This window comes from Pygoscelis adeliae, unplaced genomic scaffold, assembly GCF_000699105.1.
Source record: "Pygoscelis adeliae isolate BGI_AS28 unplaced genomic scaffold, ASM69910v1 Scaffold87, whole genome shotgun sequence".
Classification (NCBI taxonomy): domain Eukaryota; kingdom Metazoa; phylum Chordata; class Aves; order Sphenisciformes; family Spheniscidae; genus Pygoscelis; species Pygoscelis adeliae.
The window spans coordinates 3,834,705-3,859,374 of NW_008825098.1; the positions used below are offsets into that span (position 1 = coordinate 3,834,705).

General features: G+C 37.5%; 1 protein-coding gene across 1 annotated transcript in view; it reads right to left on the reverse strand.

Moving 5' to 3' along the window:
- Positions 1-24,670, reverse strand: part of TBCK (TBC1 domain containing kinase) — a 109,327-nt gene that overhangs the window by 23,267 nt on the left and 61,390 nt on the right. Inside the window, exon 22 of the mRNA XM_009327052.1 lies at positions 11,177-11,352. Coding sequence (XP_009325327.1) covers positions 11,177-11,352 — 176 coding nt within the window. The remainder of the gene's footprint in view (positions 1-11,176; positions 11,353-24,670) is intronic.

The window sequence follows — 24,670 nt, forward strand, 5'->3', positions numbered from 1 at the left end:
AACACAGGAGTTATAAAGCAACTTTTTATCCATGGAAAGGAAAGCTTTACCTGAGTAGAAGCAGGGTTTCCCCCCTTTTGTCTTTGAAGTTGGCAAAACTTATTGCAGAAAATTTAATACAGAAGGAACTTCAGCCTGAAAGTCAGTATAATTAAAATCTGGGGTTCAAGTAAAATAATCTAGTCAAAGTATCAAAGTCCTTCATAAAGAAACATGCTTCATGGAAGATGTCATTCCATATTTTTGGAACATAATGTTTTGTTTCTGAAATCAATGTATGCATGTATATCTAGGAATAAGACAACAAAAACATTTTAAAACCAGCTTAGAAGATAATGGTTTTAAAAGATTTCTAAAAGAATTGATCAAATAAAGAGACAAAAGCAGATTCACACAGCAACCACAAACAGATGCAACTCCGAATCAAGCGTGACAGCAGTTTGTAGCAAAGACATTACTGTTTGTGCTTGTTTTTACTTTAAATAACCATAATGGAAGAAAGCTAATGTATTTTTTACAGTGAATTCCACCTAAATATAATACTCAATGTCATGGTGCCATCATATAAGCTTTGGGATAAATATATTTATATAGAGTAGCACTATTTTATACCAATTAAAATGTCAGATGAAAACAACGGGTAGAAAAGAAGAGGGAGACTAAGCAAGAAGAACAGGACACTTCGGGACAGATTTGTAGGCAAAGCCACTGCTATCGTGTTTTTATCAAAAAAGCAGTTGTCATGACAGGCAGAGTCAGTTTTCAGGAAGTACCTGAAAACAACACCAAATAAGAACACTGGATTTAAAGGGGGCTTATAAAAAAGATGGGGACAAACTTTTTAGCAGGGCCTGTTGCGACAGGACAAGGGGGAATGGCTTTAAACTAAAGGAGGGCAGACTTAGGCTAGATATAAGGAAGAAATTTTTATGCTGAGGGTGGTGAAGCACTGGCACAGGTTGCCCAGAGAGGTGGTGGATGCCCCATCCCTGGAAACATTCCAGGTCAGGTTGGACGGGGCTCTGAGCGACCTGATCTAGTTGAAGATGTCCCTGCCCACGGCAGGGGGGTTGGACTAGATGACCTTTAGAGGTCCCTTCCAACCCAAACTATTCTATGATTCTATGATTTTAGCTGACTGAATCCAATCACTACCAGTGTGTTCACACTTAGTAGTTTCCATGCAAATGTTTTTGTTTATATCCTTCATAATTAAGTAGCTGAAGGCAGTACTTAATCCCCTAGGAACATTGTCCTTCACATGTTTATTTTTTGGTGGGGTGGTTTTGTTTGTTTTTAAACAAACAGAATGACTCCCATTGCTCCCTTGAATTCTGATGGCCTGATAAGCAAAAAGTACTTAACTCCTGTACCAACTGAGAAAGAATGATGCTTAAATCCACTGTTACTGACAGAAAGAGGCCTATACAGGCAGGGAAGTATTCCAATGATCATAAATAAATAAAAAGTAATACATGTCTTGACACACCCCCTAATCCCCCTCCCCCACCATTTTTTATGACCATTATTAGCAAAGGGTCATACAAAAAGGCTTCAATGTTTTTTGATGTTCTATCAGGACTACTTATAAAGGAGGAGCAGCCAAACTTCCAGATTTTAGGAACTATTTTCTGAAATTTTTCAAACACTTGAGAGCCACTGTTCTCTACACCACCTCTCTAGCAAACTCATTCTTACACTTCAGATTCAGACCTCCCTTGCCATTGTATTCTGCTTCTCTTATTTCCAAGACAAGTCATCAGTGCCTACTTGCTCGATGCTCCCTATCTCCCTCTACTTCCTATTTCTTAAGTTTGTTCCATTTCATTTTGCAAGTACATTTTGCAAGCTGTACTCTTTCACCCTCTCCACCACCCTGACTTCCCCAAAAAGCTCCTTACTCCAGAACCCACACCTTAAGGAGTGCGCAAACAGCAACTTTTAGCCAATTGTCATTCATAAACATCCTCCAAATGTCTTCATACACAATTGTAGGCAGTCTACAAAAATGTAAATGAGCTCTGCTTGCCAAAGTAGCTCATTACTAAGGAAACCTTTCTCTCTTTCTCCCTGGAATAACATAATTGAGTGAATAAGCTGAATCAGCAGAGCAGAAAGACGAGTTACTCCCTGCATGCAGCTAGGCAGACATGCTGCAAAGTCTCATTAGTTATTTCCTATGATATGATAAAACAGGTAAACACTTCTCACCGCTGCAGGGAACCATTTTAAAATACAAAGCTGAGCCATAATCCAGTTGTGTCTGAAAATACCCACAAGATGCTTTAACGTGAAATAAAACTTAAAGTAAAAGCAGCAGCAAGAATGATGTTGCAAGCCTTCCCTGCTTTCCATCGGTGCCTCTTTTTTCCTCTTGATAGATGCTCTCTCCTTGACAAGAAATTGTATTCCCTTGCTTTGAGAAAAAAAACATTACAGAATCTTAAGAATACAAACTGTCAGATTCCCTTGCCCTCTTTAAAAACAAAACCAACAGGAATTTAATATCACATCTCAATGCAAACTGCAACTGGAAGAGGAATTTCCTTTCCCCCACAACGCGATCACTTATGTCACTTGGTGTCAGAGACCTTGGATTTAGACAATCCATCTTTTTTTCAGGATTCAACTGTAGTTGCTATTTATCCATGATTCCTGTTTTCTGAACTGGCATTAACAATGGCAGCACAGCTCTGGGACATTTTCAGTGTGACATGACTCTGGGACATACCACTGTGAAGCCCGCCAAAGAGCAAAACATACTGTTAAGGCTCTACCTTAACTGGTGACTATTAAGAGGAGTGCTGAATTAGAGTAATTGTCAAAAAGTTTGAAAATATGGTTAGCCAGATAGTTACCCTGTAAGCTGTATGTGCTTTTCACATCAGTCTCCTTGGATTTCTGTACCAGTCTGCTCATTTTAGAAACCCAGGCCCAAGCTTTGGTGAGCTATACATAAGTCATCATTTTAGCATCAACAGAAACATTTATGCACATCAACCTAAAATGTGTTCATTCACGTTTGCAGGATGGGCTCCGTGACTAACTTTTGCTGCAGGTTCAGCTTTGCAATCGGTATGCACTCTTTCTTCTAGTTATGCTGTCACACATACTTGAAAATCAGATTTTCCACTGGTAACAATGGCAGATGAGAAAATATATATACATAGCTGTAAGAATTTTACTGGTAGATTAAGATGACATCGACATGATCACATAGGCCACCAGCCAATTTGTACTAGTCTATCAACTGCAAGAGCGCAGCAACAGCATAAGGCAAGACAGCTGCATTCAGGAAAGTCTTTTTCATTCTCTCACTGCACTTCCTAATAAAGTTAGACCATAATGACACCGCATCCTGACTCAACTGAGAAAATGCACAGCACTTAGCCTGGCCTGAGGTGCGTTAAGAAAGGGACGTGATGGAATCCTGGATTCAAACTTAGCCTAAGGCGGGCTCCTATAGAGACCTATATAGAGAAAAAGAATAGGGTAGGACAGAGGACCGGGGAGTAGAGGAAAAAAACCTCACCTTAGGCCTTTGATAGAAATAAATATCTTCGACATAATACACCCCCTCCCCATGTCATGAAAATTCATTTTTATTACATTTTCTCAATAGCACTGTTACACAGCACCATGCTCTAAGACATAACTTTCACAGCAGCAACATATGGCATGCACAGGAGTTAGTGCATGCTGGAATTAAGAGTTGCTGTGAGTGGCAGGAGGTAGCTATGTCTGTACACCTGAGCATATCTGCATGTGAGATAAACTACTAAGATCCTTGAGTTTATTTCTCCTCTAAAACCTGACTTCAAAAATTTCTCTCAAACTCCATTGCCATCTAATGCTACAAGCACACACATAACAAATGTAATACCAACTGGACCATTTCTCTCTGCAGTATCTAATTGTGCTTAAAAAACGTAATACCAAGTGGACCATTTCTCTCTGCAGTATCTAATTGTGCTTATCAGAAGCTGAATAAAGCATTAAGCTTTTTAGATCCGTGCTGGTCCTAAAGCATATTTTTAGCACACTCAGTGGGTTATTCTGAGTGTTACTTCTCTCCTAAAGTAAATTCACATACACACTACACTTCTTTTTCATTTTCCTTTTTTTAAACACAGGCCACTGTTTTTTCGATAAAATATGGATTATTTAACAAAGTGTGAAATAAAACTGTCACCCAGGAAACCACACCAAGTATTTACATTGGTTGCCAAAAAGACGTATTTCCACTATAGTCCTTCCTCTCAAAGAGGGCCAGAGTCAGTACTAAAATACATGAAAACAAAGTAACAACTGCGTCTTTAGCCAGCCAGCTTGCCACTGAGGACCACTACAGCCTGACATTGTGCTCTCCTTAGGAGCCCATGAGCTTATCTCCTTACATATTTTTCAGGGGAAAATTCTAAAGCATCCCTCACAAAAGGTTAACTTTACATCATATTGTCAGCAACCCAATAAATAATTACCAGTGAAATTATTAAAACACTGAGGTGTGTAACTATTTCCTAACATTCTCCGTGTGTTAGATATGCATAAAAAGAAAAAAAAAAAAAAAAGGAAGTGTTCAAAGAATAGCTTACTACTACTACTCTTCAGTGAGACCGAGCAAATTCCTCTTTGCTAAAACTGAGTTATAACATAAGGCTTTCCTCCAGCTGTACTTGTGGAATGAAACATTTGCACAACACCAAGTTTTCAAGAATGGAACCATATACCAGCTCATGGATGACAGAGATCACCCACCAATAATCAGTGAGGAAAACTGGCATCAATGAATACAGATGGAAAAAGCACAGGCAAAAACCACAGTGCCGCTTTGCAGAGCTCAGATTTGGATTGCCAGCTACAGCTGAGTATTGAGTATAGCTCGGCAGATGTAACACTGGCCAGAGAGACTTTGGAAATTCTGGTTTCCCTCCATTTTTCATTTCAATATTCCAATGATTTACTTTAGCAAGGGCTGATCGCAGACTATGTTACCAGTGCTACCATATGCATTTCAGACGTCTTCTCATAGGATACGCTCCACAGGGGCCAAGACTGAGCATAGAAGGGAAAAACAGAGTTGGCTCAAATCCAAACTATTTAACAGCTGTAGCAAACTTGAATGCACTGTTCTGTTGTGTTTACTACTTTATTATGGGCCCAATCCTTTCTTTATCTTGTAAACAGCTCATTTGTCAATAACTTCTACTCCTTAAAAGGACAGTGACAATAGCTGCCATATTCCTTATTCTACCATACAGGGGCTACTGCTTATGATTTTTTTAAGTAAACTTCTTTTCCCCAGTAATATGGCAAAACTGAAAAAAAAGAGAAAAATGAAACTCCTAATATTTAATTGATCAAAGGCTATCGAATCCAGAATCTGATCTTAAAACAATTTCCAAATAAGGGGGGAAAAAAACCAAAAACCCCCACATTCCCACAAGATGCAGAGATAGAGAACTGGCTAGAATTTTTTTTTTTTAAATTAATTTTACATGTATAATGACCCCCTCCCCTCCAGCACATTTGTTAATCAGTCATGGAATCCCAATTGTGGGAGGTCAAAAAGGTCAAATACACCCAGCTTTCAACTTCAAAGTGGGTATAATCGCAAAGGCTTGTGAGGAAGGACTAGATTGCCAATCAGTGAATCCAGAACCTGAGCCTAAGGCTGCAACAGAGTGCTCTGGCTGCTCCAACTGCCCCATTTACATCCACAGCAGCTAAACACGTCCTAGGGAGACTGGGAAACCAAGTCTATACAAAATATGTTTACAATCCTTAAATATGATCTAAGTGAGTGTCTAACAAACTATTAAGTCTCTCATAAATAATATTTAGATTATTATAAACATACTCCTTTAATTCTGCTTCAACTAAGAAAAAAAAAGCACACTTGTTCAAATGAGTTTACATTCAATTAAAATAATTGCTATTTATATTACAACTTAAAAAACAACCACAACATTCATTAGAGACTCTTAAATTAACATTTAACATCCGTTATTTCCTAAGCCATATATTTCTTGTTTTATCCACTCTGGTAATTGATTTAATGCCTTATCTTCTATCAGAAAAAGTCCTAAAACATAAGAAAATACATTCATATTTTTAAAACCAAGCAGAGTAAAGAAAGTGCTAAAAAAGGCTTCCTTCAGCTAATTTAATCTGCAGAACCAAAGCTCTGGAAGCAGAGTTTTCCTTATACCCCCCACTTTCTGGTTGCTGGCTGCCTAGCTTATGAGTATCAGAAAAACCTTTGAAAAGCTAACAAATACATAGAGAAAGTTTTTTTGAAGCTTTCAACAATTCCTAGAAATATTTGCCAGAATGTGATATGCTTATGACACGCCTAATTAAACAGTGAATTGTTTATTCACTCACAGGAGAGCGACATAAAAAGTGTATTTTAACCAACTCATCTGCAAAATGACAAATAAACCCAACTTCTCACTCAAGCTGTTGGCAGCTACAATCAGAAACAGAAACATCAAAGGCACATGCAAAATAAATTAGAAACATTAACTCAGATCTTGATCAGTTAATGCTTTGCACAACATGAACTAAAGACAAATCTGAGGAACAGCTTTCTGAGTAGTGGAGTAATGGAACAATGAAAGAAGAAAACAAAAACAAATTCCCTACAAAAACAGAACACAAACCAAACCTGAAATGGGTCAAGGCAGTCAGAATACCCTTGAGGCAGAATATATATATATATATATATAACAGCTGTTATGAACAGCACAGACACTGCACCATTGCACTTGGACATTTCTTAGCTGGTACACTGAAACAGAAATGTTGGTATACGCTACTCATCATGCTTCTTTTAGAAGAATAGATGGGCTTTACACACCAGTTATTCAAGGGCTTAATACAAACCTAGCCAATACATTTTATATGGACAAGTATATCCTAGGTGCTCACAGGAAATTAGAAGCAACTGAGCGCTGGCGTATTTATTGCAAATAGGCCTGAATTCCCATCTGTAAGAAGTCTGTTGGGCAAGCTATCCTTGATTATCTGCAAAGAAGAGTTACCATCAGGAAACTTTGCTCATACTATTTTTGATAAAAACAAACCTTTTTCATGTTTGTATTGTTTCATCAAGCCATTAAGTCACCTTCCCGCTTAGGTATTTCTCCTGCTTCATCAAAAAAAAAAAAAAAAAGCTGAACCAGTCCGGTGGCATTTAAATCAGTGCAAGGATCAATAATCATCTGGTAGACTTTTCTCCAGTTGAATGCTTTAATTCCCCAACATTCATCACAAACTTCCACCTTTGAAAAGAGGATTGGCAGCAGAAGACCAAGACGAAGGCATAATTGTATCAGCCTTGGGATTTCTGGGAGTCCACCTGCCACACCTCAGCAGACATTCATAAAGATAAAGAAACTGCATCATTCTCTCACTTTTATTTAGAAGTATACAGGTAGCTGGAGAGAGTGTACATCTACCATGTCTATAATATGGGAGATACAGGCAAAGCACAAAATTATTACATGACAAGTGTTATTTGTCTCTCTGACTCCTGGACATTCAAGAAAAACACTTCAGGAGTTTCCAGGGGACGAAGGTAAGTTTCAGAAAGAGTAAGAAGAAAAAAAAAAAAAAAATCATCAGTGTACTGGTCAAGAAAAAAAAATTACAGACACAAATTTGAGTAGACTGCTACTAAAATTCGGTGGTGAATTTAAAGGGTTTTTTCCATTCTTATTTTTGACATTTTATCTTTCACAAAATAAACATGCAAAACCACTTAAGATGTACATTCATTCTCTTTGAAACTATTTCCTCCTTGAGATTTTATCTCAGTAGAAATATGCTTACTGGCTGAAAGAGTAAAAGATTAAGCAACACACAAGTCCAAGAGGGAAGAGAGCACTCAAGCCTATTTATGAAGTTGCAAATAGATGCCACTAAAATGAAAACTAAGCAATGCTAGTGATAAAAAGAGTCAAAACAGTTTTGTTTTACTGGCTGTTGATTTAGGGAGAAAAGTGCTCACACCCAGGGGCAAATACTTCTCATGTTATTATTAACCAAAGCACTGTAACATGCAGATACACACAAATATTTGAGTAGCCAATAAAAAGCACTTAAGAAACAAACTGAAGCAGCTTAGAAGGAAAATACAAATATAGGAGTAGGAGACAGCTGGTGTTTAGAATTAAATACACTAAACACTTAATGTTTAAAGAAGTCATAAGTTACCTTCAGAAGCAAACCCACAGCTTTGTTTACAAAGGAATTGTTTCCTACTCTACCCACCCTCAAATACAGAGGCGACCCACAAATATAAAGATGGAGATGCAAATGTAGTGCAAAGAGCTTGTCCAAATAATGACTAACTATATAGGTGGGGAAACAGAAAAGTAATTTTTTAAGAGCTAGACTGACCAGCAAGGACACAATGGTGTTTTAGAAAATCCATTGAAGGCTACTGTGCTTACTAAAGATTGAACTCAGATTCTACTGCTTTCAACTAGAAAAGAAGTTTCCCCATGGCAGCAAACACCAGTAGAGGACATGCCTGAAGAAAGAGATAGATAGTTCCAGGATTAAGGTTAAAAAAAGTCCAAAACCCAAAAAATACCAACCAAACACCTTTGGGTGTAAATAGTGTATTTCACCAATAATTTAAAATTTTTTTTAGCAGTGTTGCTCAAACCCCTGAGAAGTGTCATCTTATAAAGACAAATATCCAGAAGTGCAGAACTGGTCACAAGTGAGAGGTAGCTCATTAGTGGCTCACGTTACACAGGATTTTCGATATCTGAACTATGGCTCCTGACAGAACCATAACATACTTGACTTGTACGTATCTGTCTCAAAGTCTGACACACAAAAATACAGCACATGAGAACAAACACATTTGTAGACTGTAACTTAACATATGAATCGGCTTCCTTGTCATTCAGGTGTCCATGAGATAAGTTTCCTCTTTGCTACAGAAAGAGCCTGAATATGTTCACATATGTCTGTATAAATCACATAACGCTGCTCCATAAGATGAGCTAAAAAAAACCCAAACAACCCTACAGCAGTACCCAAAAGTTCCAATACACTTGACCGTCAAAAGAAGTTAAACCATCAGTGATGTTGCAGTAAATGAAAAGTGCCTTGCTGTTAAGTAGAAAGAAGTAGAAATGAAAGAGAAGGCAATAGAAGTTATGGTATTTATTTTTCTTCTCTGTAACATACCAAAAACATTAGCTTAATTTCTTGGAAATTGTGGGATGGATGAGCCTAGTTACTGGCATTATAAACAAACACAACTTCTGGTATGAAAATAAAATTACTGCTGGGAAAAAAACACCCAAAAAATTTCTCAGGAAAGGGAAGAATACTGAAAGAAACTTTGCTTGACCCAAAATAATGGATTTTTATCTCTGCTATAAATATAAATCTTTGTTCTATTTACCGGTTCAGTAGACCATTGCTGCCTTCACCTGTCTCCCTCCTTGCTATGTCCAAGTCCCTTCACTCTTGCTTGGACACAGAAAGGCACAAGCACATCCTTAGGACTGAGGAGACTTGCCTTTTTACTCTCCTGTCATCGTAACATTAAGAAAAGCCAGCACATACACAAAAACATTTTCACTGTTAGCACTGTCAGGCATCGGACCAGGCTGCCAAGAGAGACTGCATAATCTCTTTCCTTGGAAGTTTTCATGACCTGACCTTGACAGAACAAAGCCCTGAGCAACCCCATCTGAATTCAGTGTTGGGCCTGTTTTCTGCAGGAATTTGTACCAGATGACTTCCTAAGGTCCTATCTGAATTATTCTATAAACGTGCAGCCCTTAGCTCCTTCAGAAAGTCTCTCTACATATCTCTAGAGCAGCACAGCAGCAGTTGTGTTGGCTACAATTCCTGTTATGACAACAACCAGTATTCTCCTGTCATTTCATTTTTCTTCCCAATTGCCTTTCTACATCCACCTATTATTTCTTAAATCCTGTAAGGTCTTTGGAGTTTACTTTCGTTCTGCATTTGCATGTCTAGCACTTGAAGTCCTGGATTTGTGGCTAAGGCTTCCAGAAAATACAGCAATAGAAAAAAAATCAAAACTGAAGTAAAAAACCAAGAAAATGACTGAATATCAGACTCAGGTTTAAGGACTACTTAGAAAGTAAGATACACTTGAGTAACAACACACTTCTTAGTTTCTTAGTAGTTAGGAAAAACAGATGTAAAGACTAAAACCTAATGCAATTGACCAAATAGATACGGCAGGTCTATATATTCTTCCCCGATTATTGTAACGTACTCACGAATGAATTCTGATTGCAGGAGAACATGGAAGGAAAAAAAACAAAATAAGTGTTTAATTTTTAAGAGACTGACTAGATTTATACTGCTGAGAGGAAGGAAAGGAATAATTTCAAATCACCATTCTTCAGATGGTGTATTTGACAAGAGAAACAGCCATCAGATTCTACCGGAGAGAGAAGGGAAAAATATTTTTGCTAAACGGAGTATCTATTTAATGCAGATATACTCTTAGCCACTAGTTGTTCTTTGCCAAGACAAACACAGGCATAACTCACACACTACCTCTCAAAATAACTTGAGCCATACCTTTAACCTGACATGCCAAGATGGAAAAAGCAGCCAGAGCTGCCTGCATCACTTTCCAGTTACCTACTTCTCACTGGCAAACTGTTCTTTTTACTATTTCTCTCCTAAGATAAAGCCTCCTTGTAGTTCTGCAGGTGAGCCGTGGACATTGGTCTGTTGTGGTAACAAACACCACAGAACTGAAGGAGCAGGAGTTGGGAGAGGCAGAAACACGGCACAAGAAGAAATAACTTTATTGGCATGTACATCAAAAAGGCTGAAGTTCAAAGCAGTGAAGTTAAAAAAAAACAAAACCAAACCAAAAAAACTCCACAACCTTTCAGTTAATGCTTATTCATTGCATTGGATTGTTCATCAAAATTAATAATATGGCATAGGCTCTAACACTCTGCACTAGCTGACAAATCAGAACATCTGATGAATGTGTCAAACCCCTGCACTTGGAAGTGACAACATAAGTGCCAATAACTGAGGTTTGGTGGGTATTTTCTTCCTGTCTAAATTTTAAAGAGGGAAAAAAACACCTGGGGCAGGAGAAACATGCAATCCTAACAATTCTCCCCCCTCCAATTCCCAGGTCACTTACTAGGTCACTTCGAGGTGCTTCCTGATAGTCTGCTGAAAAGCAGGACATTGAACTTCTTGTGCTGTTGCTCTCACTGGCTTGCCGTGGAGGCTGTGCATATTGCCTGTATGTAGCACTCTTCGGTGTCCAGCGAAACAGGTTGATTGACTCACGAACACAACGCTCAATATCAATCTCTGATCAGGGATTGAAAGAAAAAAAAACAAAACAAAAAACAAGAAATGCAAGCATGAAAAATCAGTAAAGCCAATTAACCTAGCTATAACATTGCTAAATATACATATATTCATTTATACCTCTGTCTCTCTCCCCCCCCTTAAAGGGCATGTAGTTTTAAAAAACATTTTCCCATTCAAAAAAAAACTTAGATTTTTTTTTTTTTAATGAAAAACTAGCAAAGATATTTTAAGCATTAATTTTATCCCTAGTTATGTATGGAAATCTGCGTAAGAGAAGTGTAACAGAACTTTAACGAATACAAAGACAGGGATATAATCAAAGCCTAGTCATTGTAAGGCATCTTCATTAAATGTCTTTGCAAGTCAGACTATTGACTCTTAAATGTAAGTACATGCAGTACATCAGAAGTACATTTCATGCAGTGTATGGACATCAGGATTTTTGGATCAACTGAGTGTCTTATTTGTCAATTAAATACTGCTATGAGCCAGACTGAAAGCTTTCAGTTGTCGAACTTTGTGTGGCCTGCCATTTTGACAAAGCTACATGTTATCTGTTTGGTGGAAAACAGGAGTTCTCAACACTAATTTGTGCTTGATGGCAAACACAATGGATTTGTTTTGTTTGGTTGGTTTTTTTTAAATACAGTCCAAAACCCAACCAGACATTCACAGTGAAACATTCTGGCTGAAGGAGTGAAGTGCTGTGTGTGACAAAATATTATTCAACTTGGGAGGAAAGCAGACACCCATCAAATGGGAAGCATCCTAAAATAAGCTGCGGTCAAATAAATATTACCAAAGCATAATGAAAAACATATGCAAAATTAAAAAAAAAGTAAAACTATTACAAATATTTTTGCAACACTAAGCATCCTGCATGTATCTATCTTCTAACAAGATGCAATGTAAAAACCATTTACTTTTCTATCACTATAAAAAGACTGGTTAGTTTTGCATCTCCTGTCTGCAGTCTCACGAAGAGAAAAATGATCCTAGCTTGCATTTTATGACAAACCTATTGTAGTGCATCAGACAAACAATGGGTATATTAGCACTTCTTGTGTCTGTCCCAAGCATCTTGGATGATTCATTACAGCACTCACAATTTAGAAGGTCGAAGCATCAGCTTCTATGAAGAAAACAGAGGCACTGGAGCCAAGCTTTATCTGTATATCTCAAACAGATTTGATGCATTGCCATCAATCATTCATTGCCATCAATAGATTTGATGCATTGCCATCAATCAGGGAGTTACTCCAGAAACCTCAGTCATTAGCAGGGTGGTGAATGAAAGAAGCTGAAATTGAAGCTTGGGGCAGAACATTCCAGCTGGATGAGATTATTTACTTTCTTTAAAATCTGAATGCATGATGTGATCTATTAATCTCCCACTCAAAAAGCTGTCCGTATTCAGGTAGGATATAACCTGCAGCATATGCTTTAATTCCATTGAAGACAACATGCTTATGTGCTATCTTGCTTCTGAAATTCTGAAAAATCTTGGACTAAAGCTGTGGACTTTTAATTCTAGCTCTAAAACCTTTTTGTGGATGTGAAAGTAAATTGCAATTTTCCTTAACCGTATCAGGTTCCCCAGCTACTTGGGATAATACTTGCCAGAGATAAATGGACAATGTGGTGTCTCAACAGTAACTAACAATTTTTCATTCTGTGATGAAAACATATTAGATTTTTCATTTTGAATATACTGTAATGGAAGGTTGTTGTTTAGTATCATTCCCAAGGAAAATCCACGCAACTGGAAAATTTTTACACAATTTCTAAATTCAGGTAAAGACAGCAGATGCCTTTCACTGGTTATTATTCCTAGAGCTCAGAATACACTCTGAAGCATGGTCATTCCAGTCACACTTTCTCTACATTTCTGAAGACTCATTTTATTTATAAAAAGTTGAGAGTTTCAGTTCAAGACTGTAGTACATTTATGGGTTTTGTTTCTTCTGTAAAGAGACTGCTACAACTGTGAGTTATAGCCCTGTCTCCTGAGATTCTTAGCTAAGGAAACGTTAGCAGTACTTCTGTAGTAAGTGAGATGAAAGCAGAATTTAGTCAGTAAAAAAAATAAATAATCTGAACAACAATAATTAATAGCATGAGAAACATTAGGTTGTGTGAGGGCATATTAGCCTACAAATATCTGAAATTGAAAACAGAACTGGGGGATGGAATAGGAACGCTATGTGCAGTAGAAAGTTATGAAAAAGCTGAAAGCAAAAAATGCCTAACTCTGTCAATCTCAATGAGACAGACTATCAAAATATTTTTTCTAGAAACAAGCTCTAATTCCAAAAGGAATCCATTTAGAGAATTGGAAAATGCAGAAATGGGTTTCCCTAAAAATAATAACCAGTTTTCACACATCAGGGTGTAAGTAAAAAAATTTAGGAGTTGGTGATTCTTGGCTGTTTGGTTTCTCATTTCTTCTAAGCAGCATTTCAGGAGGATAGTGGCCATGCCTGAAAATGAAATTCCATGGAACAAGAAGGAATTTTAAATGGTTTGTGAGGGAGGCCATCAAAAGCCTAACACCAATTTACAGTCTGCTGATTAACTGATCTGCTTCTAAGTAATGCAAAATAAAAATATAACAAGGAGATTGTGGTTTCCACAAATAATAATAATAAAATATATATGTATGCACATAGGCACATGTATGCATATACATGGGAATGGTCAACATTTATTACCCACAAGGGAGACAAGACTATTGGTAGAGAAAGAATTTGCTTGCATTCGTTTTTTAAAAAATTAATTTCAGGATACCGGAGTTTAAGTCGACATTACTGGTATAAATATTTACAGAATATTAATCAGTCACACTGCATGAACAAGCTTCACACTTGAGTAACCTTCAAGCCAGTCTTCACCCTTTGTTTGAAATTTTAGTTTAAGAAAAATCACTTCCCGTCAGTAACTAAAATGCAATACTATCTTTTGCAGCCTTGCTAGATAAGATCTTTTCTCCTCCTTTTGGCTAATAAGCAAGGGCCTGCTGTGCTGCTTCAATTCCGATTTCTTCCCATGCCCTTTCAAATATATGACAAATGAGTCAGTCTCCGATTAAAAGTCCATCTTTTGTTTTCACACCAAGACTTTGCATTCGCACAGTATTAATCCTGCTTATACTCTTCCTGCTCCCAACTAACCATGTTACAAGCCAGAAAACATTAAAGCTTACACATTATTAAGAACACGCTGTTGGTATGTCAGAAGTGCAAATATATCAAGCCAGCGCTAGATTCTTGAGCAGGACTATGGACAAACGAAGAGAGTACCTCACCAGCATGCCAGACTACTTGTCATGTGCAAACAACTTAGAAGAACATCCTTCTGAGAGCAGGCTCTGCATAAATCCCAAAGCACCAACAAGAAGCGAACAGAAACATTTAGAAAGGACAGGGAGGGCCTGCTCACTCATGTACACATAACGTCTCTGTGCTCTCCAAGGTCCCAACACTGGGGTGTTTTGTACTTTAAAAAGCACATGCCTTCTGTTGTTATTCATACAAATTATTTTGCTGGTAAATCTGTAACGAAAACATGCTGACATAACACGCTGTGATGAACTGTGAAGTGTGCACTGAAAAAAATTAAGCCTTATAATATAAATACTATAAAAATAAGTTCTCATTTAAAAATTTAGAACGTCTTCAAGTAGTCTGGTTTTCAAAAAGTGTAGAGCACCTGCATTTCAAAAAGTCAAAGTTGGCACCCAAGTACCTAGGAACTAGAAATCACAAGTTTCATTTTAAAACATCGGTTTTAAGAGTTCTGGCTCAACTGAGCTCAAGTATTTCACAGTCAAGCAGCAATCAAGCCTTACAGGAAACAATTCTATGGCACCAGCTAATTACTCCATTACTTGGCATCAAAAGACTTTTCCTGAGATTTCTAAATATGCAAATAATACAGGAATTGAAAAAGACAGGGGTGGGGAAGTAAACAAAAAGTAATCTAACAGTAACATCCTAGTTTTGCCATGGCCTCATCCCAATATTAAGCCCATTGAAATATTTTGCTCCTTTCTGAACTAAACTTCCTGGTTGCTCTAAGACGTTATCCATTTTGCTTTGTTCGCGCTAAATTATCACTCCCTACCAAGCTGCTGCCTCCCTCTGTCAACAGCCTCAACCGAAAAGGATGGCTCAGCCTGACATAGCTGCTTTTTAAGCTACATACATTTAGTGTTTATTATTATAGATACAGGAGAGAAGTAGACTGCACTTTAAACAGATGTTAAAAAGAAAGCATCAATTTAAAGGCAATACACCTGTTTATTTAAATTACATCAATTTAAAGGCAATACAAAAGCACATGGAATTTTTTATTTTTACAGCAAAACCGGACGTGCATACATTGTTCACAGTAAGTGAAAGTAATGGAGAAAAACATAACACGAATGGTTCTTTCTTAATGAAAACGTACACAGACCAAGTCTTTGTGTGCAGTTAATCAATTCCAGAGCCCTTTCCTTGGGTAACAGGACACCAGTTAAGAAATTTGGCCAAAATAAACTGCTTCTGCATTTTGGAAACAGCCCAGGATTATCGGCTTGGTTTGACCTCTCCATCACAAATAGTTTATTACTACCCTGCCAGGCAACATCAGCTTTCACCACACAGCCACACAAATAGGCCAGAAAACCTCTGTGCTATAAAAGCAGGGAAGCTGAACAGGTCAGTCAGTTCAATTTCATGATTCCCGCTCTCAGAAGAAGTAGAGGTGAAAGGCCATAAACCTTTTCTTTTCTGATGACACAGAAAAAGATACACAAGGCTAGATATTTAAAAGTACAAATCTAGGAAGAGAAGTGACATTTCTAGCCAACATCTCTGTATCTATTACTGCTAGAAGGTTTCTATAAATGGTCGATGCAAAACTATTCTTTTTATATAATTTATTTCATACATTACAGGATAGTTGTGTTATTTCATTGTTTCGTGGATAGTAATTTGCTCTTACACGCATCAGCATCTTGGGACAAAATTTCAAAGGCAACATAAGTATCAGTCATTAATTTTAAAACTCTTCAGCTAATAAGATAGAAGTCTCTGTTTTTCTTTCTACATGGATGCAAGTTGTGCATCTTTCAAGAGCTGCTGGAAGGACAAGTGCTGTCAACCAAGGAGCCATTGTATTTTTTTGTGTAATACAGCAGGTGTACAGAAGTTGCACTCAGCTAGAAAAATGATAGGATGCGCAAACAAAGGAACAAACTATATATGTCTTCAGACAGATTGCATGTTGCACGGCTGTAATAAGGATCAATAATTTCAATGCTGCATTGACAGGCTACCTTGTCTGAGACCACATTACTCTACAATACTTTCGGTATCTTGGAATAAAAACTTCTCTAGACAGTTCTCCACAGTCAATATTATTTACTATCTCTGGATGATATTGCTGTTTTCAGTGTATGTGCAACAGTTATCTTGCTGTTGGAAAGGAAAGACAATTTAAACTATCCTTGAGCCTGAATGCTCACACGCAGCAGTTAGTGTATCAAAAATGAAATACTCCAGGCCCTTGCTTGGTAAAAGCACATCAACCATCTGCATGAAGGTTCAGAAACACTAGGAAAAGAAGGACTTTTGTTTCTATGTAATGAAATCACATGCAATGTCCAAAGAGCAGAAAAAGAACTTGTTGGTCTTGTCTTCATCCATAAAGGAGATGTTCGAGGACTGAGAAATTCAGAATGTATCCAGATAAAGAGTTCTGTAGCGGAGGGTGTTATGAAGATAATAATTCAAGTAGAAATGACATATCTATGTGAGATACTGACACTTCTGCTGAGACCAACAGCAGGTATGTTTGCAGCCTGTGTATAAACAAGAGAAGCTGAGAGGAGAGTTATGGAAAGTACAACTGTTACAGTACCTGCAGTTACTCAGTTGTCTGGACCAGTTCATGCAACACTTACCAAAGTAGTGAGCAATAGAGAGAAGCAGCAGTAAACGCTGTGGGTTATTCCCTGAGACATTAGGCTGCACAAAGGACAAACATGAATCCTTTTCTTACTCATGATTGTAAAAATTGCTCTGACTCAGCAGTTTAGTGAAAAGATTTCATAAAGAATGCCTTCCAGTATGGAAACATGATGATGTCCTGCACCGATAAAGATGAGCAGGGAAGACACAGAATGATGAACAATGTACGAAGAGTAAAGGTTAACTGTAAGTGAACCACCAAATGCCATGTGCTATGTCTTACTGAGAAAGACGACTGAAATAAATTAACATAAAGACTGCTAAGCTCTGACAGGAAAGTGTGTTTTAAACAGTTTTATGAGGTCTGCCATGGCTGTTTAACAGCCGACATTTCTACAAACTAACAAAATGTTAAAGACATCTGGTCCGGCCCTAACATCAAATTAGGATACCGGCCAACAACAGAAGGACATGAATTCACACTGTATAATGGAAATAGTCAGATGGAGACTACTATGCAAAACCCGAGAGATACACAAGAATAAGGTGAAATAAAGCAGATCAGCAGAAGAATGAACATTATTTCATAGCTAGATGATAACCGTCTACAGAAGATGCATAAAAGGACAGGTTTACAAAACTGCAGGGATCAGCTTAGAGGAGAAACTTGTTAGAAACACACCGAGATGAGGAACTTCTGCCACCAACACAACGTCCAACAACATTCAATTTTTGAAGGAAAAACATTGTTTTGGCTTTTCTGTGGTGTATGGTTTGTTAAAATCTTCCTAAAACTGACTCAACAGACATTTAGCACTCTCAAATACCAGTGAAACTCACCTCCTTTATCCTAACTCTGTGTTTCACAGAAGTAATATGCAAATACTGAAGCTCAGTATGCATTACTAAAGATCATGCCATCTAAGTTTCTACCTGGGTAGTAGATAGGCGCCCCTTCAGCTGTTTCCCAGACACAACAGGTATAAAATTGTAAAAAACCTCTACAATCAGAAGCTCCGACCAGACCAAATGCTTATAAAACCAATCAATCCGGAAAGAGCCATAAGTAGAAGACCTCTGTATTAGCATAGCTCTCTTCTTGTTAGCCTTCAGAATATTTTTAAGGAAATAATACGAAGTAACTTAGAATTTCTGTTTTTGAAATAAGACAAAAATTCAAGCAACCTTGAAAAGGGGTACCTGTTGCCATGAGAAAAGGATCAAAGGCTCTCATGTGACCTGTTGGTTCCTAGACCAATAATGGAAAAAAAACTTAGGGTAAAGATTAATATAGATATTTACATCTGCCTAAAGAGTATTCTGAACCATGTAACACCCACAAACTACCACAGAGCAAGAAACATATTACTCAAGACTGAAATGATATTAATTTCCCACAAATACAGCAACTGTAAACAGGAAGGGTAATAACCATCTTGCTTATTTACTCATGCTTAAAACTGCTTTTACTTCTAAAAAAAATGCTCTTGTCATTTGGCATTACAGTAGATAACTTACTCAGATGCAAAACTTTCAGTGTTTACCATTAGTCAAGTCTATGTTAGTGTTTCACAGTGCAAAACTAGTAGCTTTAGTATCTAACGTCAGGCCAACCTTGTCAATATACATTTCTAAATGATTTAAAGTTTGCTGCATAATTAACCTACTCAGAAGTCATGGAAAAAAGTTCCCCTATTCTCTGAAAAAGCTTTCTAACACCCCCTATCTGAATTTACACATGAAAATATTTAAGAAGTACATTCCTAAATATCATATTTTTATAACAAAAAAAAAACCCCAAAAGACCATGTTTAAGACATTTTTAAGTTTGTGTCATTTCAGGGTTACATTCCCAGCAGACAAATTTCTGGTTTATACTCTTATCAGCTTACATGATTGCTGGATTTGTTTCCTTAGAACTATGCTATGCTGGTGAGTAAAAAAAAAGGAAAAGTGTGGGTTTTTTTTTTTTTTCTTAAGCATAAGGATTGAAGAATCAGCAAGAGATTGTCTAGCTTCTTGCCTTGCTCTGAAGCCAAATGATATGTAACTAGCCTATCCCCTACAGATGCCTGCCTAGAGTTTTTAAATTTTTGCAGTGACAGAGGTTTCACCTGACCCACCCCTGATGGGTACCTAGCCTATTTATCACCATTTTCAGAATGCAGACAACGTTCTTCACACAAAATACAAGCTTTGCCCAGTTGGGATACCTGTCCTTCCTGAACAAGTTTGCCCTTCAATGCTAACAATCCGGTCCTGAAATTTATTCCGAGCTTGCAATATCAACGAAGTCTTAGCTTTAGGTACAAACCCTGCTCTTGTTCTCTATGTTTAGTTTTGGTCTTTCTGTTGATTTCTACTAAACTCCAGCTCTTAACATATTAAGAACAAAGAAATTTGGATAGACAGAATCAAATGCCTCATGCAGATTTATAAAGGCAGGAGTTTAAGTTCTTTGAATATGGGAAAGTAGACCAAAGGGAACTGACCACTATCCCTAAGTATGAGATGGCTGAGAATTCACTTAAACAGACCTTGTTTCTCAGTCCTTATTTTGGCAGAAAGATTTTTCTAGCTCTCAGCCTACACTGCCATTCCAATTCTGTATTTAAGGAGTTATGTGTATCTCTATTAACAACACTGGATACATACACCCCCAAAGTATATTTACAATCAGAGATGTGCTGCTAATGTACATTTTAATCAAGGAATTTTAACACTGAGGTATTTGTGCAGGTCATTTTAAAATCTTCCTCAATTAACAATTAGAGAACTAAAGATTATTGGGAAGACCATTTATACCTGTACAGGCAAACACACACATTCAGCATAACAAAGATATAAACAGATACCCTATTAGGCACCTTGCTCTGTCAGCAACATCTTCCATAACTGTAAAAGGGAAAAAATATAGTGCACACTCTTGCTTTCTAAGCACTAGTCTAATCCTGAACCAGTTATGCTCATAATTTTAATGAAACAAAAAAAAAGGGAAATATTTTCCTGAGACATCTTTGTAAAGAGAAAAAATAATAACTTGCCACATCTAGAAGCAAAGCTCAGATAAGAGTGGCCTGAATTTTGTCATTCCATGCCTAAAAATGCTAGTATGTTTGACAGTGTGCCTTCATGTACTTCAATTTTATTCCAGAGTAAAGGTGTACAAAATACTACATGACTAACAGCTGGATTATTCTATTCTCTGAAGTCCCCTTTTGCCATGAAGAGTACATACAGGTTCTGTCCAGAAAAAGGAGGCATAAACTGTGCCTCAGACTGATTTTAAGACATGCACTAGGGAAGTTCTATTGATGAACTCACTTTTCACCCTTTTTATGAAATACCATCTCTTGAGACAGACAGCCCTTTGCTAAAGGATATATATTTGATTTTCTTCTGCCAGTAACAACTACAGGCTAGCAAGAACAGTAATATGAATAAAATAAAGGATTTTGGTATTTTTTTTCCTTAGTGTGTCACCCACCGCAGCATTTCTCTTTAGTGTCAAGAAGGTAGAATGTATAAATAGAACTGCATTTTGTTCATGTCACTACAAGTGGAAAATGTGAATAATTAAAGAATTCACAGCTTCAGGTAAAATGACATCAATGTTACAGAGTTTGACACTACTGAACAGCCTTGGTGAGCTGGTGTGCCCCAACAAATTGCTCTGCTTCTGTACCAAAGCTGGCTCCAAGCCCACAGTAAGCTATTAAAAAAAAAAAAAGGCAGCAAAACAAACAAAACCCCACTTACTAGCAGCTATGCACGGTTTCTTCTTCATAAATGCCACTATTTAGCAACAATAATCTTCAGGAATTATGTTATAAAATACACCTGCCACTTGCATCTAAAAAAGCCATGTAACATTGCAAAGATGAGGAATATGTTCAGAAAAAGATGTTTCCATAAATATCAGTCGGACCTACATCTTTCAAGAAAAGAAAACTAGAAACGTGCTTTCCTTTTTGCTTCTGATGTCTTTTGATTTTTCCAATCAGTTTTTTTATGTTATAGCACCATTATCATGCGCATCATGTGAGAGACCAAATTGCTGCTTTTCTTCAGATATACTGTAATTTGAAAAAGCAGTCCAGCTTCACTAACACCACGATAAATTACCTTGCAGTGTCATCTTCCATGGGGGACAACAGTTTTGAACTTGGGCAAGCTACAACAAAGCCACATGTCAAAATGTCATAGCCGAAGTTATGAAAAAAGTTTCCTTTTAGAAGAGCTATTACAACATCTACTCCTCAGAGCCTTAATCTACGCAATTTTCAAAAAATTTTCTACACATTTTAAAACTATACGATAAAAAGTCAAACCCTAATGAAAACAGTACATTACCTTTGTTTTTCTACTGCTCACTGGCACATGGAAGACCACACTGTATCTCTTTCAGTCTCTTCAGAGTTGGTTTTTTGATCTCAGAGTTTTCATTTTTATTCAAGAAGTGGTGAAACAAATGGGAAGAGACATCAAACACCCACAAACTCAGCTTCGGCTTGGCGGCCAACTGCCATTTCTTCCTCCTACCAAATCTTAATTAACTAAATGTTGAACCACCAGAAATTCTGGCACGATAAAAGCGTATGAATCACAGATGTGGGCAGACACAGGATTTTCAGGAAGAAAAACAGCAGAAAGTAAAATACTAGCTACCTAGGGTTGGTTACGTATCTAAAGTAAAGTTCTCCGAGGTGTGTCTAATTCTACTGCTGTCAGCAGAAACACATCATTCAAAACTGCACCATACAATCTTAGTGTAGAATTTCCACTACTTTTTAATCTTTAGCCCATTTCTGAGCTGGATGTAATTCTTCTAAGCATTTATATGGCTTTCACTATCATGGGATTCAGCATTTTGGCACATCACTATAATGGCAACAGACATAATTGTTTCTCCCAAATAAGAGAAGCTCTGTTTCTTGGAGAATCATTTTTGTGGTTTGGCGATAGCTAGATCTTTGACTACATGTTGCATCTTAAAGCTACATGTCTGTGTCTCACAAAGTAGAATCCTCTGCATTTTCTACTTCAACAGTTTGATTGTAGCTCCTTGTTGCACTGGATTGCTTTTCCACAGCCAGTCTTTCTGGACTTCCTATCTGAGCCCGAGGTTCTTCCTTTGGAAGCACTGTTCTACTGCTCACTGGCACATGGAAGACCACACTGTATCTCTTTCAGTCTCTTCAGAGTTGGTTTTTTGATCTCAGAGTTTTCATTTTTATTCAAGAAGTGGTGAAACAAATGGGAAGAGACATCAAACACCCACAAACTCAGCTTCGGCTTGGCGGCCAACTGCCATTTCTTCCTCCTACCAAATCTTAATTAACTAAATGCTGAACCACCAGAAATTCTGGCACGATAAAAGCGTATGAATCACAGATGTGGGCAGACACAGGATTTTCAGGAAGAAAAACAGCAGAAAGTAAAATACTAGCTACCTAGGGTTGGTTACGTATCTAAAGTAAAGTTCTCCGAGGTGTGTCTAATTCTACTGCTGTCAGCAGAAACACATCATTCAAAACTGCACCATACAATCTTAGTATAGAATTTCCACTACTTTTTAATCTTTAGCCCATTTCTGAGCTGGATGTAATTCTTCTAAGCATTTATATGGCTTTCACTATCATGGGATTCAGCATTTTGGCACATCACTATAATGGCAACAGACATAATTGTTTCTCCCAAATTAGAGAAGCTCTGTTTCTTGGAGAATCATTTTTGTGGTTTGGCGATAGCTAGATCTTTGACTACATGTTGCATCTTAAAGCTACATGTCTGTGTCTCACAAAGTAGAATCCTCTGCATTTTCTACTTCAACAGTTTGATTGTAGCTCCTTGTTGCACTGGATTGCTTTTCCACAGCCAGTCTTTCTGGACTTCCTATCTGAGCCCGAGGTTCTTCCTTTGGAAGCACTGACTAACCTGGAGTCAGCAAAAAGACACCTTCCTAAGGTGCACAGCATTAAAAGAACAAACCCTTCTCTCGCTCTGAAATTATAGAAGATGAGGTTATTGTGTGAACTAACCTACAAGGCTTATTTGAAAGTATGTTTTCTCTCATGTCTAGGATTGGTGTTTACCTCTTCTCTAATAGCATCTGTCCCCATCTTTTGGTAGTTGTCCTATCCCTTCTCAAGGCCATAATTCATCTCTGCATGTCAGTGATGATATTGGCATGGATCTCTGGAGGAAGATCTGTTTGCCAGGCCCTATATGGCACCCATTCCAGGTGGGAGTGAATTGGTCTATGGGATCCTTCAGCTGTTTGCAAAGAGCTGTATATATCTGGATACTTCCTTCCTGGGTCTGTTTCCTAACAAAAGGTGCTGGTGACTTTGTACTACAGGTACAGTGAGTAAAGAACTTAGTAATCAAGTCAAGCTACAATAATCATAATTTTTGAGTTGCATAATGTACATTATCACACAAACTTACAGCAAGATGTTAAAGACTAAGCTATAAGCAAAACAGCAAGTTTTAAAGTAAAGTTACTTATACAGTTGGCCCTCGATGCATGAAAGAGCCTTCTGGGTTGTAAATTTGCTGATACATAAGATGCAGACATATCCAAACTGTCTTAGTACAAGCCAGTACTGGTCCAAAAGCAGAGTCCTGCCTCTGTTGTTGGTACCTCAGGAATCACATCATAGTAGTGCCATCCTTACCATCCTCATTTTCCTGCCACGTGTCAGACTTAGATAAAGGAAAAACAGAAGTAATGCATACTGTGTTTGCTCTGTCTGCATCACCCAAATAGGATGAATTTTACTAAATCTCAAAACTACACATAAAGAATTAGCAATGACTCCAGGGATGGTTTTGTTTGTCTGTCTCAAACCTCCTAAATCTTCCCTAGTATTTATATTGTTTGAATAAAGTTTATACTTAACAGAGCTCCTTAAACACAAGGGGAAAAAAAAAACCCATATGAAAGAACAAATGAAAGAGAATTAAAACAACACCTTGGAGTAGTAATTTCCTAAATAATCTAATTCTATTTAAGTTTTAGCCGTTGCTCATATGTCCCCTTTATACAGCCCCACGAGGAATGAACTAGGACATTTGTTGCTACAGTGAAGGGATTTTCCAGTATTCTTAATTAACCAATTATTTTGTCAAATACTTCAAAGAGATTTCCTAATATGCTAGAATGTTGTTAAAACTATATAAAAACAAACTAAAATTTCCAATAGAGCTCCCCCCCCCAAGCAAGTAATGCCCAAAATATGGCCAAAACTTTGAGACAAGCATTGGAAAGGGTTTTCAGAATCAAGTAATCAATAATGGCACTGTGCCCCTTCTCTTTCCTTACATCATTAACTTTAAACAGTAATTGAAACTGTGTT